The sequence below is a fragment of the Lycium ferocissimum genome, chromosome 5 (genome assembly GCF_029784015.1).
Source record: "Lycium ferocissimum isolate CSIRO_LF1 chromosome 5, AGI_CSIRO_Lferr_CH_V1, whole genome shotgun sequence".
Taxonomy (NCBI): Eukaryota; Viridiplantae; Streptophyta; class Magnoliopsida; order Solanales; family Solanaceae; genus Lycium; species Lycium ferocissimum.
Window position 1 is genome coordinate 32,994,139 of NC_081346.1, and position 21,892 is coordinate 33,016,030.

At 35.4% G+C, this 21,892-nt stretch overlaps 1 protein-coding gene across 2 annotated transcripts; it reads left to right on the plus strand.

Moving 5' to 3' along the window:
- Positions 1 to 10,828: 10,828 nt before the first annotated feature.
- On the plus strand, positions 10,829 to 18,494 carry LOC132056729 (fimbrin-2-like). 2 transcript variants are annotated; one of them, XM_059449046.1, is made up of 14 exons: positions 10,838 to 11,179; positions 11,268 to 11,438; positions 12,286 to 12,527; positions 12,611 to 12,782; positions 13,442 to 13,480; positions 13,695 to 13,763; positions 13,859 to 13,975; positions 14,727 to 14,938; positions 15,435 to 15,590; positions 15,808 to 16,007; positions 16,095 to 16,252; positions 16,653 to 16,749; positions 17,562 to 17,653; positions 17,967 to 18,494. In XM_059449046.1, the coding sequence occupies exons 1-14, from the start codon at positions 11,093 to 11,095 to the stop codon at positions 18,147 to 18,149; spliced, it is 1,995 nt and encodes a 664-aa protein (XP_059305029.1). In that variant the 5' UTR covers positions 10,838 to 11,092; the 3' UTR covers positions 18,150 to 18,494. The 2 variants fall into 2 exon arrangements, 1 of the variants encoding a protein (XP_059305029.1); XR_009414922.1 differs by lacking the exon at positions 16,653 to 16,749 and having other exon boundaries at positions 10,829 to 11,179; positions 17,967 to 18,104.
- The last annotated feature ends 3,398 nt before the right edge of the window (positions 18,495 to 21,892 follow it).

Consider the following 21,892-nt stretch of genomic DNA (forward strand, 5'->3'; position numbering starts at 1 on the left):
CTCTGCACTGGTGTCGCATGTCCGACCAGCGCTAGCGTCCCCATCCTCTGATCCCAGCGCTGGACCTGGAGCTGCATAAAGGCCCGCCATGCATCAGTGACGGCCGCACGCTCATCCCGCTAATAATGGTCGTGCTCCCAAGTAACCGCCTCAGGTATATTCTGTATATGGCCGAACTGTTGTAAGACGCGATCGGGCGCGTGATCCTCAACGATATCCATATGTATCAATGGACACCACGACCTTCATGTGTGCATACCAGCCTTACAAAATGCCGGCAGCTGATCCAAAATCTGATCATATGGCGTCCATATAAAAGCCTGTAAAAATAATTGAATTAGTTAACAATAAAAGACTAAAATCGTAAAAATAATAACCTACTAATGTTAAATCAAAAAAAAATTACCGTGTCTGCCGTCATACGATCTAGCTGATACCTGAACAGGAGAACTCTGTGGTGCGTATCCACATCTTGAATTTCACCTCCCGTCCATCTCCACGCGTAGGGCACCGCCCCAACAATATAATCAAGCGGAGGGTGAGCAGCTGTGGGCTGAAAATGTCTCACCCTAGTCCATATCCATATTTGAAAGGGTCATTAAAAAGAATGTTTTATTAGTCGTTATTTCAAAAAGCTATATTTAGAATAAAATTACACACTGTTAAATATATTACCTGGAGAAGCGGGCAAAATACAACGACATCGGTCCTCGAGCCCATAGACGCTCGACAGAATCCTCGATACATGTTAGCCAGAACAGCAACACCCCAACTGTAACATCCCAACTCGCCCAGATGCTGCAGAAACGGCAGATACCTTAAGCTCACATGGGAACCTGATGTGTTCGGGAACAGGATGCCCCCGAATATGATGAGAAGGTACAGACAAGCACGTCGGTCAACATCCACCTGAGGTGTGTCCTCTGTAACCGGATGCTCGAGGTCTACGAGGGGCAAGTGAGTACCGAGGATGCATCAACACCCGAATCTGTCCCCATATATCTCCCTCCTGAGGCACGAAACCAGTGAGCCTAGTTAACTTCTCTGGATACGACGGTATCTGCTAAGGCTCCTCAATATACAACGCGCGTCCATCTACACAGCGTAGACCTTAAATGACCTCTACATCTTGAAGGGTGATGGTGGCCTCACCAGTGCGGGGATGAAATGTATGGGTCTCCGGTCGCCATCGCTCAATCATGGCCGTCACAAGAGCCCTATTATGTTGTACGTGACCAGCAGCGACGCAACGGTAGATACCGCCCTGATATAGTATATCTAAGACGCGACGATGTGGGGGCCGAGCGCCTAAAATATCCCATGCTTGTTCCATCAACCGGGGACGGAACAAGCGGCTGGCATCTACATCCTCATCCCATACTAGTTGGGACCTATGATGCTGTTGTAGATGAAGTACCTTTGGCTCGAAGAGCCTCGGATGAAGGGGGTCGGGATCCATGGAGGTGTCGTATATGTTTTACGCATTTTTAATTAATCATTAACATGTAATAATAATTATGTAATCTTTTATCGAAAATTTATACTAAGGATGTTTAATTCTAAACTAAAGATGTTCAATCCAAAACTAAGGATGTTCAAACCTAAACTAAGGATGTTCAATCCTAAACTAAGGATGTTCAATTTCTAATTAGCACTAATCAAACAATTAACAAATAAATAAACTAACAAATAAAGATATAAAGATTAACAATTCATTATCAAACAATAAACAATTAGCTAATCAAACAATTAACAAATCTTTCACAAATAAAAATATAAAGATTAACAATTCATTATCAAACAATAAACAATTAGCTAATCAAACAATTAACAAATCTTTTACAAATAGTTAACAAATAATTAACAAATAAACAATTAACTAATCAAACTATTAATAAATAATTAACAAATAAACAATTAACTAATCCGACAATTAACAAATACTAAATAAATAATCAACAAATAAACAATTAGCTAACAAAAAATTAATAATTAATTAATAAAAAAAGAACAAATAAATAATTACCTAACAAACAATTAACAACTAATTAATAAAAAATTAAAAAAAAATAACGAAAAAAAGGGGTAGTGGATAGCCCCCATTCGAGCAAAAAAAAAGTGAGCAGTATTTTTTTCTTCGAAATCCGCAACTATTACACAATAATCATGCTTAGTATAATAATATATTTAACAACGTAATAGAAAATTCATAGTGAAATACCTAGATTGAAGGTTGTTTTTAGTTTTTGAAATCGAGTTCTACGCCGCTTTATTCCGAAATAAAAGCTTTGAAATTTGTTCTTTGCCTTGAATATACTAAGACTATTGACTTTCGGGTTTAAAAAAAAAAAACACGAAAACGACGAATTTGGAATGTGGGACCTCGGGTGTTGAACTTTGATGGCGTTTTTTTTTTGTTTTTTTGTTAAGGGAAAGGGGGACCGATCAGTGGGGAAGATGGTGGGCCGTTTAGTATAGTTTATTACATTCAAAGACTAAAGCGCGATAGGACTAAATTGTAAATGTACACTTTAGTCCTATTGGGAACTAAATTAGTGCGCAAAGGGTATTTATGTCTTTTTTTTAATGGGTTATTTTGATCTCAAGTGTCACTTTTTGAGTCATTTAAGTTGCGGACTCGTTTAAAAAAGAGTGATATATTTTCTTTTTGACAACAATTTAACTTTACTTTTTACGCCTAACGAGATGATTTATAATCACACAAATATTTTTAACTTGTTTTAAGCCATAAGATTTGAAAGTCTTCTTTTATTTGTTAAACTCCATGCCCAGTTAAACTTCATCACATAAATTGAACGAAAGGAGTACTAAATGTTCATCAAAGGCGTTGCTCAGGATCTATATGTGAAATGAAATAAAAATCACCAAAGATCAGGGTAAATTATACGAAATTTGTTGGGATCGAAATAACATGACGTCATGCGGAATCTAACAATTGCAAATCTTGAATGATGACAAATCAGACGACAAAGAAAACTATTCTAAAAGAAGCATAATATACGGTTTGGCCAATTGGCCTATGAATAAAAAACTATTGAGAGAAAAAACTCCCCCTAAACAAAACTCTCCAAACGACTACATTGTGGATGCTATTGTGTTATGTATGAGAAGAACAAATCTTCTATTTATAGAAACCCAAAACTTCTCCTCCAAGAAATATGATGGATATAGTAGTCCCTTTTCACAAAGAAAACATTTTCTATCAAAAAATTCATTTTGAAGTAAAACACAATTATAATAAAATTCAAATAAGGTAGGAAATTCAGGGCAAACCAAACAAAATTTACATGTAATATGATTCAAATGCAGATCCACCCATATGTTTTAAATAATCATAATATATTCCTGTTATTCTAGAGTATTTAAATCCCTTATATAATTAATGAAAGTTCTACATAAAGAAAGATTCATCTAGCTAAGTAAATGTAAGATAATTGATAGCGGAACTTAAATCAGCAAATTATAATTAAAAAAAAAAATCCTATTTAATAAAGTATTATAATTTTTTTTTAAAAAGAAAATACTAATCGCTTACATGTTTAAAGTGAAAGAATGTTATTGCTAATATGTACTTATTTTCTATTTAAGAGATTTTAAAGATACATGTTTCGGAAGTATTTATTCTCTTTTTTAATCAAAGGTGCGGATAGAAATTTCCAATAAAAGATGTTTATCCTCTTAAATTTCATAATATTTAATGCATGGGAGCTTTTTACTCGTAATTTCTATTTGCCTTTTAGTAATTATAGTTTAATAGACAGTTATGTATGTACGTCATGTTTTTCAAAACTAAACACTTAACTCCATAATAAAATGAGAAGATAATTCAAGCTAATATTTGTGTAGATTTTCATAGTATACTTATGACCCGTTTGGCCATGAGAATATTTCACTTTATTTATCCAATAATCAGAATATGTAGTGTTACAAACTTTGCCAATAGTAGAAACAGGGAGAATTCATAAACAATTACTAGAAAGAATCACATAAGACAAAGGAATAAAATAAATACAAAACTAAATGTTAAATTCTCCTGTCATCGATGATTAATTAAATCTAGCTGGAAGTTGCAGTAAATAACAAGTGCAAATTTTAGAAACATGCCAATTAAGAAACACGAGTCCCACGACGGTACCTTTCATTTTTAATTTGAAATACCACAGCTGGTAACTTCATTAATTCCGTGCTTTCATAAGTACGGTAACCACCTCTCTGATCTCAAGCATTACATACACTTTGATTTAAGTGGAATGCAGCTTTAGACAAAGATTTTTGTAACCATTAATTTTACGCACTAAAGTTTAGAATAGCCTCTAATGAATATCAACATTTCAGAGAGGAGGGTTTTTGGTTTATAGAGGGAAAGGGATGTTGATAGCAAACAAATTGCACTGTATTAAAGTGAATCCGCAACTTAATTGGCCCAAAAAGTGGGTTTGTGGACCAGAATAATGGCCAAAAAAAAAAAAAAAGTGACAAAAGTACCTTTTGCTCACTAATTTAGTGCGCAATAGGACTTAACTGTAACATTCACAGCTAAGTCCTATTGCACACTAAATTAGTGCGCAACAGGGGTTTATATAAACCCCAGCAGTTGGCCATTTTCAAGTCACTCTTTACCTCCTTCATTTTCACTATTTCAACATACTTTACCCCCCTCCCCCCAACAATCATGTCTCAAAGCTCCGAAATGTCAAACTTTGCTATAGAACCCGATGTTTGTGAATGCGGTTATTATTGTAAGCTAAGAACATCGAGGACCCAAGATAATCCGGGTCGTCGTTGTTGGCGTTGTAAAGTGCCCGAAGTAAGTGTTTTTACATTTTTTTAGGGTTTAGACTTTTTTCGCATTATCTACATATTTTACTTTCAAAAACTGATTTTCTTGTAATGTTTATACGATATGAATGGTTGCAAACATTTTTGATGGGAAGATAGCATTCCTGTGGATAAAACGATAGCGGCGAAGTTTAAAAAGCCTCTTGTTGATAGAGATACCGCAACCTCATGTATCACTAAAGATACCGTGAAGTTTGACTTGCAGTTTAAGCTTATGGAAGCTCAAGAAAAAATTGATCTTTTGGAGGTCTTGCTAAAAGAATCCAAAGAAAAATAAAAAAATTTCAAGGCTAACCTTAGAGACACTGAACACGAGAAAAATGCTTTGAAAGAAAAACTGAAATTTTGGAAGATTATTTATGCTATCTTGTTGTTGTTTATTATTTCTATGTATTTTGTTTATTAAGTTTATTATTTCTATGTATTTTTTTGTTATTTTTATGTATTTTGTTTTTACTATCTGTACGTTTTAACGTATTATGTAATCGACACCTTTTATGTACTAATTTATTTGTTTGTTTATTATTTCTATGTATTTTGTTTATTAAGTTTATTATTTCTATGTATTTTTTTGTTATTTTTATGTATTTTGTTTTTACTAGCTGTACGTTTTAACGTATTATGTAATCGGCACCTTTACTAATTTATTTGTTTTTTCTTTAAAATTGTGAATTGTTGAACTTTTTATGTATTATTAACTCTAAGAAGCTTATATAAATTAATAATAGACTATAACAATCAAAGAAAATTAAAAACATACTAAATTTTTTCAAATTGATGACTTCATAATAAATTAAAAATACAAATTAAATCATGAGTCCGAAAATTAAATGACACAAAAACTAAGATAGTGAACCAAAATAACCCCTAATCATGTTCAGAATAGAAGTCCTCAATATCGTCTTCAGAATAATATTTTGGGTTTCTTAAGACATATCTTCTTTCTGTAGATGCTAGTTCTCTACCTGTTGATGATGCTTGTTCTTCGGCCAACTTTAGCATATAAAATCTACAACGTCTTGCTAGCATTATGTTGTTTTCTTTTCTAATCATTTGTACGGCAAGCTCGCAAGTGTGTGCACCTACTCGAGGCATGATCATTGAGAACCTTGTTGGGATTTGAGCGTTGAGATTTTTCAAGTCATGAACAAGACGTTCTGATTCGGCATGCCGATATGCCCATTCTCGGCGTAACCCGCATAAATATTCTCATGGATCTGAATATTTTACGTTGCAAAAATCATCATTACGCTCTATAAGAAGGTGAGGTTTCAAATCGTCTATCTTGAATTCATTGTTATCAAGATAACTCGATTCACCGGAATAACTGCTATGATTTGAGCTTTCATCACCACTGCTATTCGAATCATTTGGAAGGAATACCGACCAATCTATATTTCTACTACTCGACATTGAATATGTTATAGTTTAATAACAAATGCAAGACTAATTATATAGTTGCAAAACCCCAAGTACCCTTGGGGTCCTCCTTATGACCCTACCTACTTATTTTATTATAAAAAATATTAATAGGATCACGGGGATTCATCTTCATCGGACATCTCACAGTCCGAATCCCACTTGGATCTGAATCTGACGTAACCTTGTTGACCATATTCTACCCTGAGGCAACGTATTTTCATCCGATTGTTCTCTTCGCGAAAACGGTTAAGAGCAAAATTGAACTCGTGTGGTGTTCTACGAGGCATTGATGTAGCACGACTTTTCAGACGTTTGAGTCCGAGTGCCCTCAAGTTTTGTTTTAGCATTTCAACCTCCCTGACACACCAATTTCACTCATCTCTCACTGTATTATTGTATTCTTGATTGTATCTATTGTTTGGGTAATTTGAGTAATAAAAATCATCCTCGTCTAGTTCCCATGTCCTACCCATTGCTTCGAATATGTTTGCTGGGGTAAAACATGTAATAGAAGCAATATTAGAAAATTGGTTTCAAAATGACATAATAACTCGTTTAATGTGAATGCTAGTTGTTCGTCATTCATGTTATTTACTACTTCTTGATTTGACAACATCATGCTTAATTTCATACTTGATTTAACAACAGTATGCTCAATTTCAGACGCTTTATATGACACGCTTATATTGCACAACATTTATATGCCCAAAATTTGAGTTTTGTACTTGATTTGACAACACCATGCTTAATTTCAGATGCTTTATATGACACGCTTATATTGCACAACATTTATATGCGCAAAGTATGAGTTTTGTACTTGATTTGACAACACCATGCTTAATTTCAGATGCTTTATATGACACGCTTATATTGCGCAACATTTATATGCGCAAAATATGAGTTTTGATGTCCTGGATTTGACAACACCATGCTCAATTTCAGACGCTTTATATGACACGCTTATATTGCGCAACATTTATATGCGCAAAATATGAGTTTTGATATCTTTGATTTGACAACACCATGCTCAATTTAAGACGCTTTATATGACACGCTTATACTGCGCAACATTTATATGCGCAAAATATGAGTTTTGACATCTTTGATTTGACAACACCATGCTATTATTTTGATGTGGGTATTTAAAATATGTTTCCTATTTTTTGTGTAAGAAGAGGCCTTTACTAGATGGTGATGATTATCCTAATTATACAAAAATATCATCGAGTGATAGCGATGATATGCCGAATTCAGAGGAGTCCGACGACGATGAGGTTGATGTTAATCCTCATATGCAGGAACTACAATAGTAAAAATGATGTAAAGTCAGCCAAACCAAAGAAGAACCGATGGCTGAAGCCCAATTCACCAACAAGAACCGATGGCCGAAATCCCTATTCAGGGGCATTCTGACGTGATTCCATATCTTGACAATCTTCAAGGTGGTCCTGATGCCTTCGTCTACACCAGAGAAGATGATCCAATTCGCCATAAAATGTGGAAAGAACCGGTCGATCTTGTAAATAATGCTGTTCATCTTGCAAAAGGCATGATGTTCGAATCCAAAAAGGCATTGCAAAGGGCCGACAAAATTTATAGTTACCAGGAAATGAGGGAATTTAGGGTTGACGATTCAACCCGAAAGCTATTGAGACTGGTTTGTAGACGACAATATCAAGGTTGTCAATGGATGCTTCGTGGTATTGTTAAGCATAATAGTATGTGGATTATCATAAAATTCTACTCACGTGACACTTGTGATATGGGAGAGAATCAAGCAGATCATTTTAATTTAGATACAAATATGAATGCTTAAGTGTTACTTGTTCACGTTACCGAAACCCTAAGGTAAGCTATCCAACCAAGTTCATTATAATTTTGACATCAATTAAATTATCATATCATTGCTAAATGTTGTTTGTTTAAACTTGTCCAGGTATCCCATTGAAGATTGCATTAGAAACGTTAAGGAAACATATCGTAAAACGATAAGCAAGAGATAGGGATATCTCGGGCGTAGGCGGGGCTTTTGAGATGATTTATGGTATATGGGAGGGCTCTTTCCTTCAGTTGCCGAGGTATATGGAAGCTCTACAGAAATTCAATCCTGGTACTGTTGTAGAGTGGAAGCTCGTTGCCCGTAATATTTTCAATTTTGTGTTTTGGACATTCAAACCATGCATTGATGGTTTTGCACATTGCCGGCCAATCATATCCATAAATGGCACGCATGTGTACGGGGTATACGACATCAAGCTACTGATTGCAGTAGGGATGGATGCCAATGGGTCGATATTCCCTCTTACTTTCGCCATTGCAGTTAACGAGAGCAACAAGACATGGTGGATGTTTTTGACACATTTGAGGCGATATGTTATTAAGGATCGTATGGGCATATGCGTGCTATCTGATTGACATCAAGGCATATTAAGCAATATGTTTAATTTGACAGAGTGCCAACCTCTCTTTGCTTACCATCGCTTTTGTTTAAGGCACATAAAGGTAAATTTCCAAACAAAATTTAGAAACAAAAGACACTAAACAAATTGATGTAGGCGGCTGCAATGGAGCATTAAGAAAAAAAGTTTCTTATGCGGATGGAGATGATCAAGGCAGTGAGTCCAATAACATATATTTGGTTGATGGATATCGAGGTTGAGAAATGGACATTAAATGCGGATGGAGGTAGGAGACGGGGGATGCTAACAACAAACAACTCGGAGTCATTCAATGGTTTGCTAAAATCTGCTTGGGGACTGCCCGTTACTGTAATGGTGAGAATGACTTTCAAGCAAGTTGTGGAGAGGTTTTCCACTAGAACAAGACATGCCAGAGCCATATTACAAGATGGTGGGAAATTGATGCCAAAACCTGCACAAATGTTCGAGCATCATAGGAAAAAATGTGGGCCACACAGGATGGAAGAGTATAATTATGCTAAACGTGTGTATGAAGTCCGGACACCTTCATAACGTTGATGAGAGAACGAGAACGTGTAGTTGTGGTAAGTGGTAATCATACCACATGCCGTGTTCTCATGCCATTAAGTGTTTCGAGGCAATGGGAAAAACGGTATCCACTTATGTGACATCCGAATACAACGTCGAAAGTTATCTTAAAGCATATGCCGGAGGTTTCTATCCACTTGGTGATCAATCTTATTGGCCAAACGAGCCATTTTCAATGATTGCTAACAAGGAGTATATTCGTAAAATTCATGTTAACAAACGAACTCGGATTCCCAATCAAATGGATGTTTCGGATAGGACATACTCTCGAAGGTGCTCGACGTGTAAGGAGTTTGGCCATATAAGCGTTTGTGTAACCTACGGGGCCGTGGTGGTGCAAGTACCTCTTGTAGTGGAAGAACCTCTCGTAGTGGAAGAGCCTCTCGTGGTTGAAGATTGTCTTGAATTATGAATGTATTTTAATCCTTCTTGATGTATTGGAATTGCCTTGAATTATCAATGTATTTTAATTCTTCTTGATGTATTCGAATTGTCTTGAATTATGAACGACAAAAAAAAAAAAAAAAAAAAAAACGACATATCCTTAATAATGTAATGCCTTGACTAAATAATAAAACGCTTAAATCAAAACCTTATAAAATAAAACACTTAAACCTAAAGATAACAAGTTTCTAAACAAACAAAACTTACTTCGGGGCACTTTACAACCCCTAAAACGACGATCCAAACGTTTACGTATACTTGATGTATTGAGCCTACGTTAATGTTCGTAGAAAAAGATATCAGGTTCTATATAAAATATTGATATTCCGGCGTTTTGAAACATGACCAATCTTTGGTCAAAATATAGAAAAAACGTGAAATTTCAAAACTTTAAAATTACACAAGTGTTGTGAAAATGATAAATAATACCTTTTGCGTACTAAATTAGTGCACAAAAGACACTTTTGTCCCTTTTTTTTTTAGCCGTTATTTTGATCCACAAACCAACTTTTTGAGTCATTTAAGTTGCGGACTCGTATTAAAGTTATACTATCAAGTAAAGCAAGGTGAAAGATGGCAAAGGACGTGGTTTAGAACTTTAGATGAGTGTGTCATGTGACACCAATTATACCTGCCAACACATTTGGCGGAGTTCACAAAATTTAAAAAGGGACCGTTAAAAAGGAGTACTTTTTCTCCACAGTTTCACACTCTTCTCGTTCCTTGTTGACTAGTAAACGATACCAAACATAGTTTAATTTTAGTGCTACATAGTTTAATTTTAGTGCTCCTTCAATTTCTCTTTGGAGTACTAACAATAACAACAACTCACCTAGTGTAATTTCATGAAGTGTGATCTAGAGAGAGTAGTGTGTGACTTTAGCCCACCTTAAAAGGTATAAAGACTGTTTCTAATTTTGCATATTACACGCTTTTAAAATAATACTAAATATATATTTTATTAAGTCACTCATATTTATTAGAGTATGTTATATAAATCTAATTTAAATACTAGTGCTCCAATAAATCTTAAAAAGTTAATTACTTAATGATAAGAGTAAGATTCGAAAAAAAAAAAAAATTCACTTGATTTGTTAAATTGGACAAATAATTTTTTTCAGTAAATTGAACTTAAATTAAAAGGAATACTTAACTTAAGAAAGTAGAGGGTTTAATTATTAAGTAGTGTACCATGTTTGAGTTAAGTGTCATTATCTGAAGAAAACAAGGGAGTAGGAGGAGTTAACAATAGCGTCAAAATTTGAATTTTAAAGAAAGAGAGAGTGACAGGTGTTTTCCGTCCCCAGCTCTAGTGTTAGCCTCTTCGCTTGCCATTTCTCACACTCACACAAAAATCAATGGCTGGATATGTTGGTGTATTGGTATCTGATCCATGGCTTCAAAATCAGTTCACTCAGGTGGAACTCAGGACTTTAAAATCTCACGTATGTTTTCTCTCTAACAAAAAATACTTATCTCTTTTTCTTTATTAAATTAAATTCTCTATGGGATTACAGTTTATTGTTTGTGCAGTTCAACACGATGAGGAGAGATAAGGGCGGTTTGACGCTGGCGGACTTGCCTTCACAAATGGCGAAACTGAAACACGTTGGAGAGAATCTTACAGAGCAAGAAAGAGAGTCCTTTCTCACAGATTCCTATAAATGTTTGGATGATGACGTTGATTTCGAGCTATTTCTTCGGGTATGTATATATACCCCACTTGAAAAATGTTGTTACATATATATGCACTAAACCAGTTTTGAAAACTTGAATTTTTTGTGGCTGTTGGATCATCCATCAAAAGGAGACACCTCATTTTGGAATTTGACCAAATTAGATATCAACTACTGAATTTCTTCATTAAAGTGAACTTTTAGCTCCTGTTTGGCTATAGATTTTCAAGTTGTGACTTTTCGGGACTTAGAAGTTGTCTTTAGACATGCATTTTATTTGGAAGTTTTGTGAGTCCAACTGAAATTTCTCCCAAAAACTGGTTTGGGAAACTTGAAAATATTTTGAACATAAATTTCCAAAATCTGATTAAATTTCATGGCCAAACAGATATTTGAAGATAAATTTTCAGAATCTGATCCAAAATCTATGGCGCTAGCTTAACCTATTTTTATATGCTTTCTAGATTAAAAGACTAACCACAAAATCACAAAGATAGGAGATTTATAAGTTCATACCTTGTATATAGTCCCTTTTATCCTTTGTTATCATATCTAAAAGTAAAGGTAGTTTGGACTTGATTTGAGAATTTTGCGTATATTGTCTTGTAATACTAGTAAAAGAAATGCTTCTACTAAATCCAGAACACAGCTTCCATCAATTTTGAAAAAGAACAGATAATAAATGGATGCATACATTGATACATTCTCTCTAATCTATGTGATATGCATTTTGTTAGTTAATCAAAGTTTCACACATACATTCTGCTGCAGATTCACACATACATTTTACTTTTAAGTGTTCGTTCTGTTTCTAGAGTGGATGTTTCACAACATACAGTAGAGTGGATGTATCTAAAGAGCGCATAAAATGACAGGTGTATTTGAAACTCCAAGGACATGCCACAGCAAGAATGGGAAATAATGCCAAGAACTCATCAGCTTTCCTAAAGTCTCCAACTTGTACACTACTCCATACAATTAGTGAATCTGAGAAGGCATCATATGTTGCCCATATTAACAACTATCTTGGTGGAGATGAATTTTTGAAAAAATTCCTTCCTATTGATCCTTCTACAAACAATCTCTTTGAGATTGCCAAGGATGGCGTTCTTATCTGGTTAGCATCAATCTTGCTACACATGTCCCTAGAGCTTGTAAACCCCATCGTCTGGATTGTTAATTAATTCCCGTTTGTTGCAGTAAGCTTATCAATGTCGCTGTGCCTGGAACAATTGATGAACGAGCAATAAATATGAAGAGAATGCTTAATCCATGGGAAAGGAATGAAAATCACACTTTGTGCCTAAACTCAGCTAAGGCAATTGGATGTACTGTGGTCAATATTGGGACTCAAGACTTTATTGAAGGAAGGGTATGTGTATCTTTATGAATCCCTCTTAACATTTGCATCACTTCTCCCCTGAGATTGTCATATTATTATGACTCTGTTTCCATTTGAGTCCCTTGGGAACGTAGTTTGGAAAGCGTATTTCTCATCAGATGGTGTAGGATTCTGTATCTTTGGCTTTGAGCAGTGTTAGTATGATATCATCCGATCATTTTGTTTGTCAACTCATAATTTTACTTCAGTCCAAATGGATTTATCGATACATTATTCTAACAAAAGACTCAATAGTTAGTTTGGCCTTTCCTTTCTCTTGTCATTTGGAAAAGCCTATAAGCTTAAATTTTTTGTTCCATTGGAGAAGTCCATTCTCTTCTAGGCGCTAGTATATTCGAAGACATCCAATTACCTATGTCCTTTTCCTTGCTGCCTTTGCATCATCTCGTTCTCTGGTCTGTGGCTAGATGATGATGACTTTTATCAAAGGCTTGAGAAAAATCTTGTCAAGATGTTACTGAATTATGTGTTGCATGTTTACTGGTTTTCCAATGTGAATATTTACTCCAACTCTTGACATGATGAGCTTCTTTTTCATGTGATATTTGTGAGTGACATTCTTTTGATTACCAGCTTTTTGGTGTAACAGTTATACTGTATTAATACTTGGTTGTGTGATTTGTTTCCAGAGGCATCTTGTTCTTGGAGTAATATCTCAAATTATTAAGGTAAGGGTACTGAATGTGTACTTTATTGACTACTTAAGATGATTTTCAAATTTGAAGTTTTGGAGCAACTTTTTATAGGACTAGATTACCTTAGGAAGAGCAGCCGGCGTTAACATACAAAATGGTATCACCATATATTTTAAATCTTAGGACACAAAACTGCAATCTTCATATTTTCCGAGGATATTGATTTTTTAAATTCACGCTATTTCAGATTCAACTATTGGCAGATCTCAATCTAAAGAAAACACCTCAGTTGGTGGAGTTAGTTGATGATAGCAAGGTAGAGTGGACATTCACTCATTAAATGCTTTGTTCATGTGACTATCTTCCAAGAAAGCTTGTGTTATATGCTTCAGCTCACTTTTATGATCTCAGGATGTAGAGGAGTTGATGAGCCTTCCTCCAGAAAAGATCCTGCTTAGATGGATGAATTTTCAATTGAAGAAATCTGGATACAGGAAAATCGTGACAAACTTCTCTTCTGACATTAAGGTAGATGGGAATGAATTGGACTTGTGTATCAATCAAGCATGACAATATTTTCTTTTTCTTTTTATGTTTTATATCTGCAGTTTTTATTTAATTCTTCTAAAGAAAGATAGTTTTCTCTCAAGGGATGGTAGAGACTCTATTGCTGGTGACTCTATATTCTCTTGCCTATTTGGGCAGCATGAACTACAGCATAATGGTTCCAAACATACAAAAACAACTACTCCCTCCTCCATTTCAATCTTTGTGGCGTAGTTTGACTGGCACAAAGTTTAACAAAGAGAAAAAGACTTTTGGTGTGAACATGCCATGAGATTTCTGAGGCTAATAAAGGCATGCCATTAAGGGTAAACTGAAAAGTTCAAGGTTAAATTGTTTCCAAATATAGAAAAATGATTTTGGAACATACTATAGTGCCACATAAAATGTGAAGGAGGGAGTATAATTTATGGGATTTCTTGATCTATGCATTGACACTATAATCAGTAGAAACTATTTCAGTTCTTTCATTTCTCTTCTCCCAATGCCATAGAGTGCTAAATAAGTTTGGAACAGAAATGATAAATAGGAACCAATTTGATCAACCGATATATCCTTACTGCCTCCTATGAAAATCTATGATATGTGAGATTTTCTGTATGTCCCTTACTCAATAATAAAATAAAAGAGCTTTCAGTTTTCATCTCTTCTACGTTGTTTCCCATTTCGTAGATATAATATTAATTCTTTTTTTTTTCTCTAATTGCTTAAGCAGGATGGAGAAGCTTATGCTCACCTCCTAAATGTTCTAGCACCAGAGCACACCAATCCTTCCATGCTCACTTTAAGAGACCCTTTAGAAAGAGCAAAATTGGTCCTGGAACATGCAGATAGGATGGGCTGCAAAAGATACTTAACAGCGAAAGATATTGTGGAAGGTTCTCCAAATCTTAACCTTGCATTTGTGGCACATATCTTTCAGCATAGGTGAGAATAGTAAATGTTTCTTTTCACTCTAATTGTGAGCTTACGTTGTTCACTGTGTTTTTCTTTTTGGCTTTGACACCTAACTAGAAGAAGCTTTAGCTGGTTCTTCTAAGTTCTTGAAGAACTTTACTTGCATTAAAACCACATTTGCTTGGGTTCTACCTTGATACTTCCAAAAGCTACGAGTTTTTATGTGCATTGCAGTGTCCTTTTTCTAACATGCTGCTTGGATAATTACTTATCACTAGCTTCACATTACATGTCTACAAAGAGACTTGAATAAACAAAGTTAATCTGAAATTTGTTGTAGGTTTTCCCACAATTAAAACGCTTCTAGGATTCACCAATTTTGCTGTATAAATCTGATATACTATCTGCGTCGGGGTTATTGTAAAACTTGTATTTTACACTTTACTGGGGTTGGCATTCTGTAAACTTTTGTTTATTTGATCATTTTGTTTCAATCTATAAACTGATCATAAATCTCTCACTATAGGAATGGGCTTTCAACACAAACAAAACAGATATCATTTGTTGAGATATCACCAGATGAAGCTCAGATGTCCAGGGAAGAAAGATCATTTCGCTTTTGGATCAATAGTCTTGGAAATTTATCATACATAGACAATGTTTTCGAAGATCTTAGAGATGGGTGAGTGCTGCCTTGATACTTTAGTGTAGAAATTTCCCAATGGTAGTATAATCATGCTCCGGAATTAGTTCAATTTCTTTTTGATCCCTTGCAAATAAAGAACTTCAACTCTGCTCTAATGTTATTTGGCTTTTACAGAAGTTCTTTCGTAAACGTTTATGTGAAGAACACTTCTGCTGACTATGTTTCATTCTGCGTGAATGTTTGTCTTATGCAGATGGGTGCTTTTGGAGGCCCTTGACAAGATCTCCCCAGGAATTGTTAATTGGAAAATTGCCACTAAGCCTCCAATTAAGATGCCTTTCAGAAAAGTAGAAAATTGCAACCAAGTAGTCAAGATTGGCAAACAATTGAAGTTTTCCCTAGTAAATATTGCTGGAAATGACGTTGTGCAGGGAAACAAGAAGTTAATATTGGGTAAGCCTTCTAGTTTATTTCCCTTACTGAATCAGAAATCAAAAAGCTCAAATTGTTAAGGACCAACCACGTTATTTCATGTTTCAGCTTACTTGTGGCAGTTAATGAGATGTAACATGCTTCAGCTCCTAAAGAATTTGAGATTTCACTCCCATGGGAAGGAAATTACTGATGCCCACATTTTGGAGTGGGCTAACAGCAAAGTAAGAAACTCAGGAAGCCAGAGTCATATGACAAGTTTTAAGGTATCATCTCCACAGATATATCTGTTTACTAAAATCCCAATAGTTTTAAGAATCAGGTGACTCTTTGTGAGAACTGAGAACCAAGTTTTAGACAAAAAAATAAATTCTATAGTAAAACGTTCACTCATTTTCCTTGCGATATCACCATTTGATGAGTCAGATGCTTTATTTGAGTTACTGTTGGCCTGAGGCATATTAAGAAATCAGAATGTTGCAATCACGTCTTCTACATCAGAGAAAACGTCCCATTTAGGAGAAATGGAGAATATAGATAGAGTTGTTGGACAAGGCATGAGTTGAATAATGTGCTACAAGATGGCCAATACATATCTTTAATTTTACTACTATTTTACCTCTTGTTACCACGATGAAGAAGGTGTGGACTTTGTTTTATTTACAGGATAAGAGTTTGTCAACTGGAATCTTTTTCCTTGAACTGCTAAGTTCTGTTCATCCTCGAGCTGTAAACTGGAGTCTTGTAACAAAAGGGGAAACAGGTATTTTCTTTCAGACTTCAAACAGGTTCCCGCTTTCAACAAGTCAAGTCAATACACTTTCTTGGTGGTATACAAAAGAATTTGGTTCTTGATATTTTCTCGCAATATATTTCTTTGTTCTTTTGGTTTTGCTTTTGCATTACGGTAACAAATTATTATCAAATGTAATTCAATGTAAATGTTGAGGGATGCCCGACTGATTTATATGAGCTAGGTTCTCAACAGAGGTGCAAGGGGGAAAATAATGCAGATTATATGGTATTTTTGAAATAATTTACCAGATCTCTTTCCCCTTTGCTTTACACACTATGTATCATGTGTAACTTTTTCAGAACAGTAATTTCTGAAATACTTTATTCAAGTGACAGGAATACCTTTCCCTAACAGAGGTGCCGAGGTTTTAATATATCACACTCCCATCAGCCGAACTTTTTTGAACCGTAAGCACAATAGCTATATGTCTGTTGATGACATTTTCCGCCAGGAAGACGTCTTTTCTGCTTTTACCTAATACTATCTGTTTCTTGGCACTAAAACAGACTGAACAGTTGAAATGGTCCTGATCGTTGGAAGGTCATTCAACATAGTTAGAATAACTGACTTTTATCTATTTCAATCAATTTCCTTGCATTCCAACAGTCTCAATGTTATATTTTCCTTCCTCTTCTCCTCCTGTGAGGGAGCTAAGATCATACCTCACAGAAACTTCATCAGCTTCGACCTTTTGGTACTCGTTTGCTTTCACAGTTCCTGGCTACTTTTAGCATCATGAGGTTGACTCTCTGATTTATTCAAAATTTTGGATGATGCAGAGGAGCAGAAGAAGATGAATGCGACCTACATAATCAGTATTGCCAGGAAGCTGGGATGTTCAATCTTTTTGCTACCTGAAGATATAATTGAGGTAATTGTTCGTTGTTATGCAGTTGTCTTTTGGTCACTTTCTTTTACTTCTGTTAATCACCACTAAGACGTTCTAATAATTGATGCGTCCTTCCTAATCGGAGGTTCTCATATCTAATAATCCCGGGATTATTTTACCTTTAGCAAGCATATTAATTCCTTGAGAAAAGGTTGAGAAGCCCTTCTTTTAGTTTTGGCAACCCATAGATTTTACTAATGCCCTCTATTTTACACTAAGAACTTGAGTATTGGCCCAACTCACAAGTCTCTTCTAGTATGCTCCAGAACTATATATAATTGTTGTGTTTAATCAGGTAAATCAAAAGATGATCCTTATGCTGACAGCAAGTATAATGTATTGGCACTTGAAACAACCGTCAGAGGACCAAAATTTTGCATCTTCAGATAGCGATAGTAGCTCAGTAGACACAGCCTCAACCTCTACATTGGACGATACAACTTCTGAGTCTTCAGCGGATGATATCAGTAACAGATAACTGGGTGATTTTTCCAGATATATCATGTGCTGAATTTCTATCTTCTTTGTGCTGCCATTTTTATTGAAATTTTCAAAAGATTTAGAGTGATTATCACTTTGTAGAAATCAAATTAGTCTGAAAGCAATTTTCCAGAACACAAACACATAATGTGGATATAGCAAGAAAGTTGTAATTGTATTGGATATAAGAAGGCATTGTAATGTAAGCCTCTGGTTGTATCATGTCCATAGTTGTATCTTACTTTTTGTCATCGCCTCCCTTAAAATCACTGGCTATGTAAGTTTTGCTTAGAATTAAGGACCAAATCAATCATTTGGAACTAATAAAGAAACAGTGATTTCATTTTTGTTTGTTTACCTAGTTATATTTATTTTAATTTATCTCTGGTTAATTGTTTACGTAGTTAGGATCATTCTTCAAGTCGTCTTAAGGAACATATTTTTACCCAAGTTGTTAATGGCTCTTCTTGTGCCATATTTATCGTTCAAAAGCATTCTCAGTCATGCCTTGGGCTCATGGCTATGCCTGGTTCCCCAACTTCAGGGAAAAATGGCAAATAGTCACTTTTAACACCTGTTATAGCTATTATTTTGAACGGAAAATGGTCAAATATACCCCTGTGCTATCCGAAAAGGGTCAAAATACCCCTCTTTATATTTTTCGGTCCAAATATACTTTTGCCATTATACTTTCAGTCCAAATATACTCTCTCATTATAATTTGGCACAAATTTGCCCTTAATTTTGACAGAGGGACACGTGGCAAGCTCAGAATTAAATGACCTACCCCAATTTTAATAAATATCCTATTCTTTTAGAAACCCGCCCGTTTAACCCATCTTCGACCCATTCTCTTTTCACAAACTTTCACTGCATAGAGGAGGAAGTTTTAGTTGGTTGCTGTAAAAGTTAACAATCTATTAGTAGTAGTTTAGTATCATTTATTAACATTCTAAATTTGCTAGAATCTGTGATGTTAATATACTCTGATTTTATCTCAATAACTGCTCCTTCATTTTGGAATTGTCCAAACATGGACTGCATTCATCATGTTTCCCCACATTCCCCAGAGAAATTAGTTAATCAAAGCTCGATATTGTTCATTTTTAGCAGGAAAGTTTGGCTTGATCTCACTTTGTTAGTTCTATATTTGCCATGCCAAGTAAAACTTCTTCCTCTATGCATCGAAAGTTTGTGAAAAGCGAATGGGTCAAAGATGGGTTAAATGGGCGGTTTCTAAAAGAATGGGGTGTTTAAAATTGGGGTGGGTCATTTTATTCTGAGCTTGCCACGTGTCTCTCAGTCAAACTTGAGGGAAAATTTGTGCCAAATTATAATGAGAGGGGTATATTTGGACTGAAAGTATAACGGCAGAGGTATATTTGGACTGAAAATATAACGAGGGGTATATTTGGCATTTTTCCGTATTTTAAAAGCTATTAATTTTGACCATTGTTTTGATACAGAAAAAATTACGACAAAGAAAACCTACCCCAGCAAATAGTGCTGGAATTCAAAGTTTTGACAAGTGTAATCCCAAGACAATGTGTTGAGAGTTCAAAAATTTGCTGGAGTTTCAAACTTCATGAACAATTCATGGGGTTCAAACCTTTTTAATTCAAACCATGAGCGATCCATGGGCTTTATGACTCATGTACAACCAGTCAGATTTCTTAGGTTTGGTTTCTCTATGTAAGAGATGCAAGGTACAGACTACTTGTGGCATTTGTGGAAGTGGAGGAATACAACTTTGCATGGAGGCTGTGTTGCGTATTCAAGGTGCGCACCCGAGATCAACTTGAGCATTTACTTGTTTTGTAGAACCGTATTTCCTCTCATTCGGGACATGCCAAAGAAATGGCCGATCTCATTGATTTCTTTGAGAGGTTTAAGCCAAAAATCGGTTAAGAGGTAATATGGAAATTGCCAACAAGAGGATGGGTGAAATGTAATTGTGATGGTGCCGCAAAAGGAAATCCTGGTCCAAGTGCTATTGGCTTTTGTGTTAGAAATGAAAAAAGAGATTTGCTGTTTGTTGCAGGACAATAAATTCCTGATGGAAACAATTTGGTTGCTGAGGCTATTGCTATTAAGAAAGGAGTTGAGCATTGCATTGTTAATAATCTGGTTCCTTTGATAATTGAGACTGACTCTCTAGCTATGCAGAAGTTCATTATGGGTGAATGGGATACCCCTTGGAGTATTGTGATGATAGTAAAGGAGATTCAAAGATTAATGAAGGGAAAGATAGTGAAGGTGAAGTATATTTTCAGAGAAGGCAATGGACTAGCAGTTTTTTTTGGCTAACTTTGTTTTTGGTTTTGCAGGGACATAACAATTCACTACTTTCCAGGAGTTACCAATTATGGCAAGAAGAATTCTTAACTCAGATAAATCTCAGATACCATGTTTGAGAATCAGATATGCCACAGATTCTATACAACTTCAAACATGAAAAGGAAAAGAGTTGCACATACGATATGTCTTATGGGCTATTTATTTTATACCGTCGTTCATGACATCTTGTCGAATTGAGGTAACACGGTTGGGAGCTATCGTAGGGGTGGTATTAGTGTGATCACATGCTCATTCCCATGCAGAGAGTTTGCAACTGTTTAACTTTTAAAACACAACAGGAATAGGGCATATGACACAAGGAATTCTTGCTGATTTGATTAAGCTGAAAACTGTAGGAAATGTGAGTTGGAAACTATTTTGGACGCCTGAATTATATTCATCTAGATCTTGTTCCATACCACCTGGTGAGAGCTTGGAGGTGTGATAAATGGAGGAAGATCAAGCCACCAGAATTAGTATTTTCAAGAGCTTTTTCATTGCTGTTTTTAGCTTAGTTTTTTAGTTAGTGTAGCTTTTCTTTTGCTTCTTTTGTTTTCTTAGCTTCTTTTTTGTTTTCACACTCTCCTATTTGGAGTAGTTCTTCTGTACAGTTTCTTTATTTTAATAAATTCCCATCATTATGATGGTTTAAAAAAAAGGTACAGACTACTTTGTTATAATGGATGTCCTTAGTATAGCGCGCACACACACATAGAGAAGGAAGAGAATGAGATGAATGGTGGGCAAATTATATGCGATGCGTTGAATTGAAGTTACAGTAGAATCAAGATTTTTTCTCAAATAGGGTCGGCTTCATCTTCACAATAGGCTGCGACACCGATGGCTATGAAATTTACAATTTGCGGATAAACCCAGAACCAACATGAGATAGATAATCAAAAGTTTAGAGGAACCCCAACAAAGTGCAGTGGAGTTTAACTTGTGAAAAGTTCGAACTCCAATATATAGTGTTGGATTTTTACTTGTAGGTAGCTCTTAAACACTAGTAATTTTGTCTATTACCTTGACTAAGTGATAAAGACATCCCTTGGTGATCATTCTTAGCCTTAAGATAGGAAATAAACTTACCAATAGCCGCAACAATTTTACCCCTCATTACTCATGTTGTTTCATTTGGAAACTTGAACTTAACAACCTTGGAGTGGCAATTGCGCGTCCAATGCAGGAAGACAACAAATCGATGCTCATGATCACGTCGAAATCTACCATCTCGAACTTAATAAGGTCTGGCATAATATCATGTCCTTGCATTATAACCATGTTATTTTTATATACATGTAAGAGAATTACCACACCACTAATGGGAGAAGACATGAAGAAAGGTGTTTCTAACAGATCCGACTCTACCCCAAATTAAAAACTTTGACAAGAACATTAAGCTCT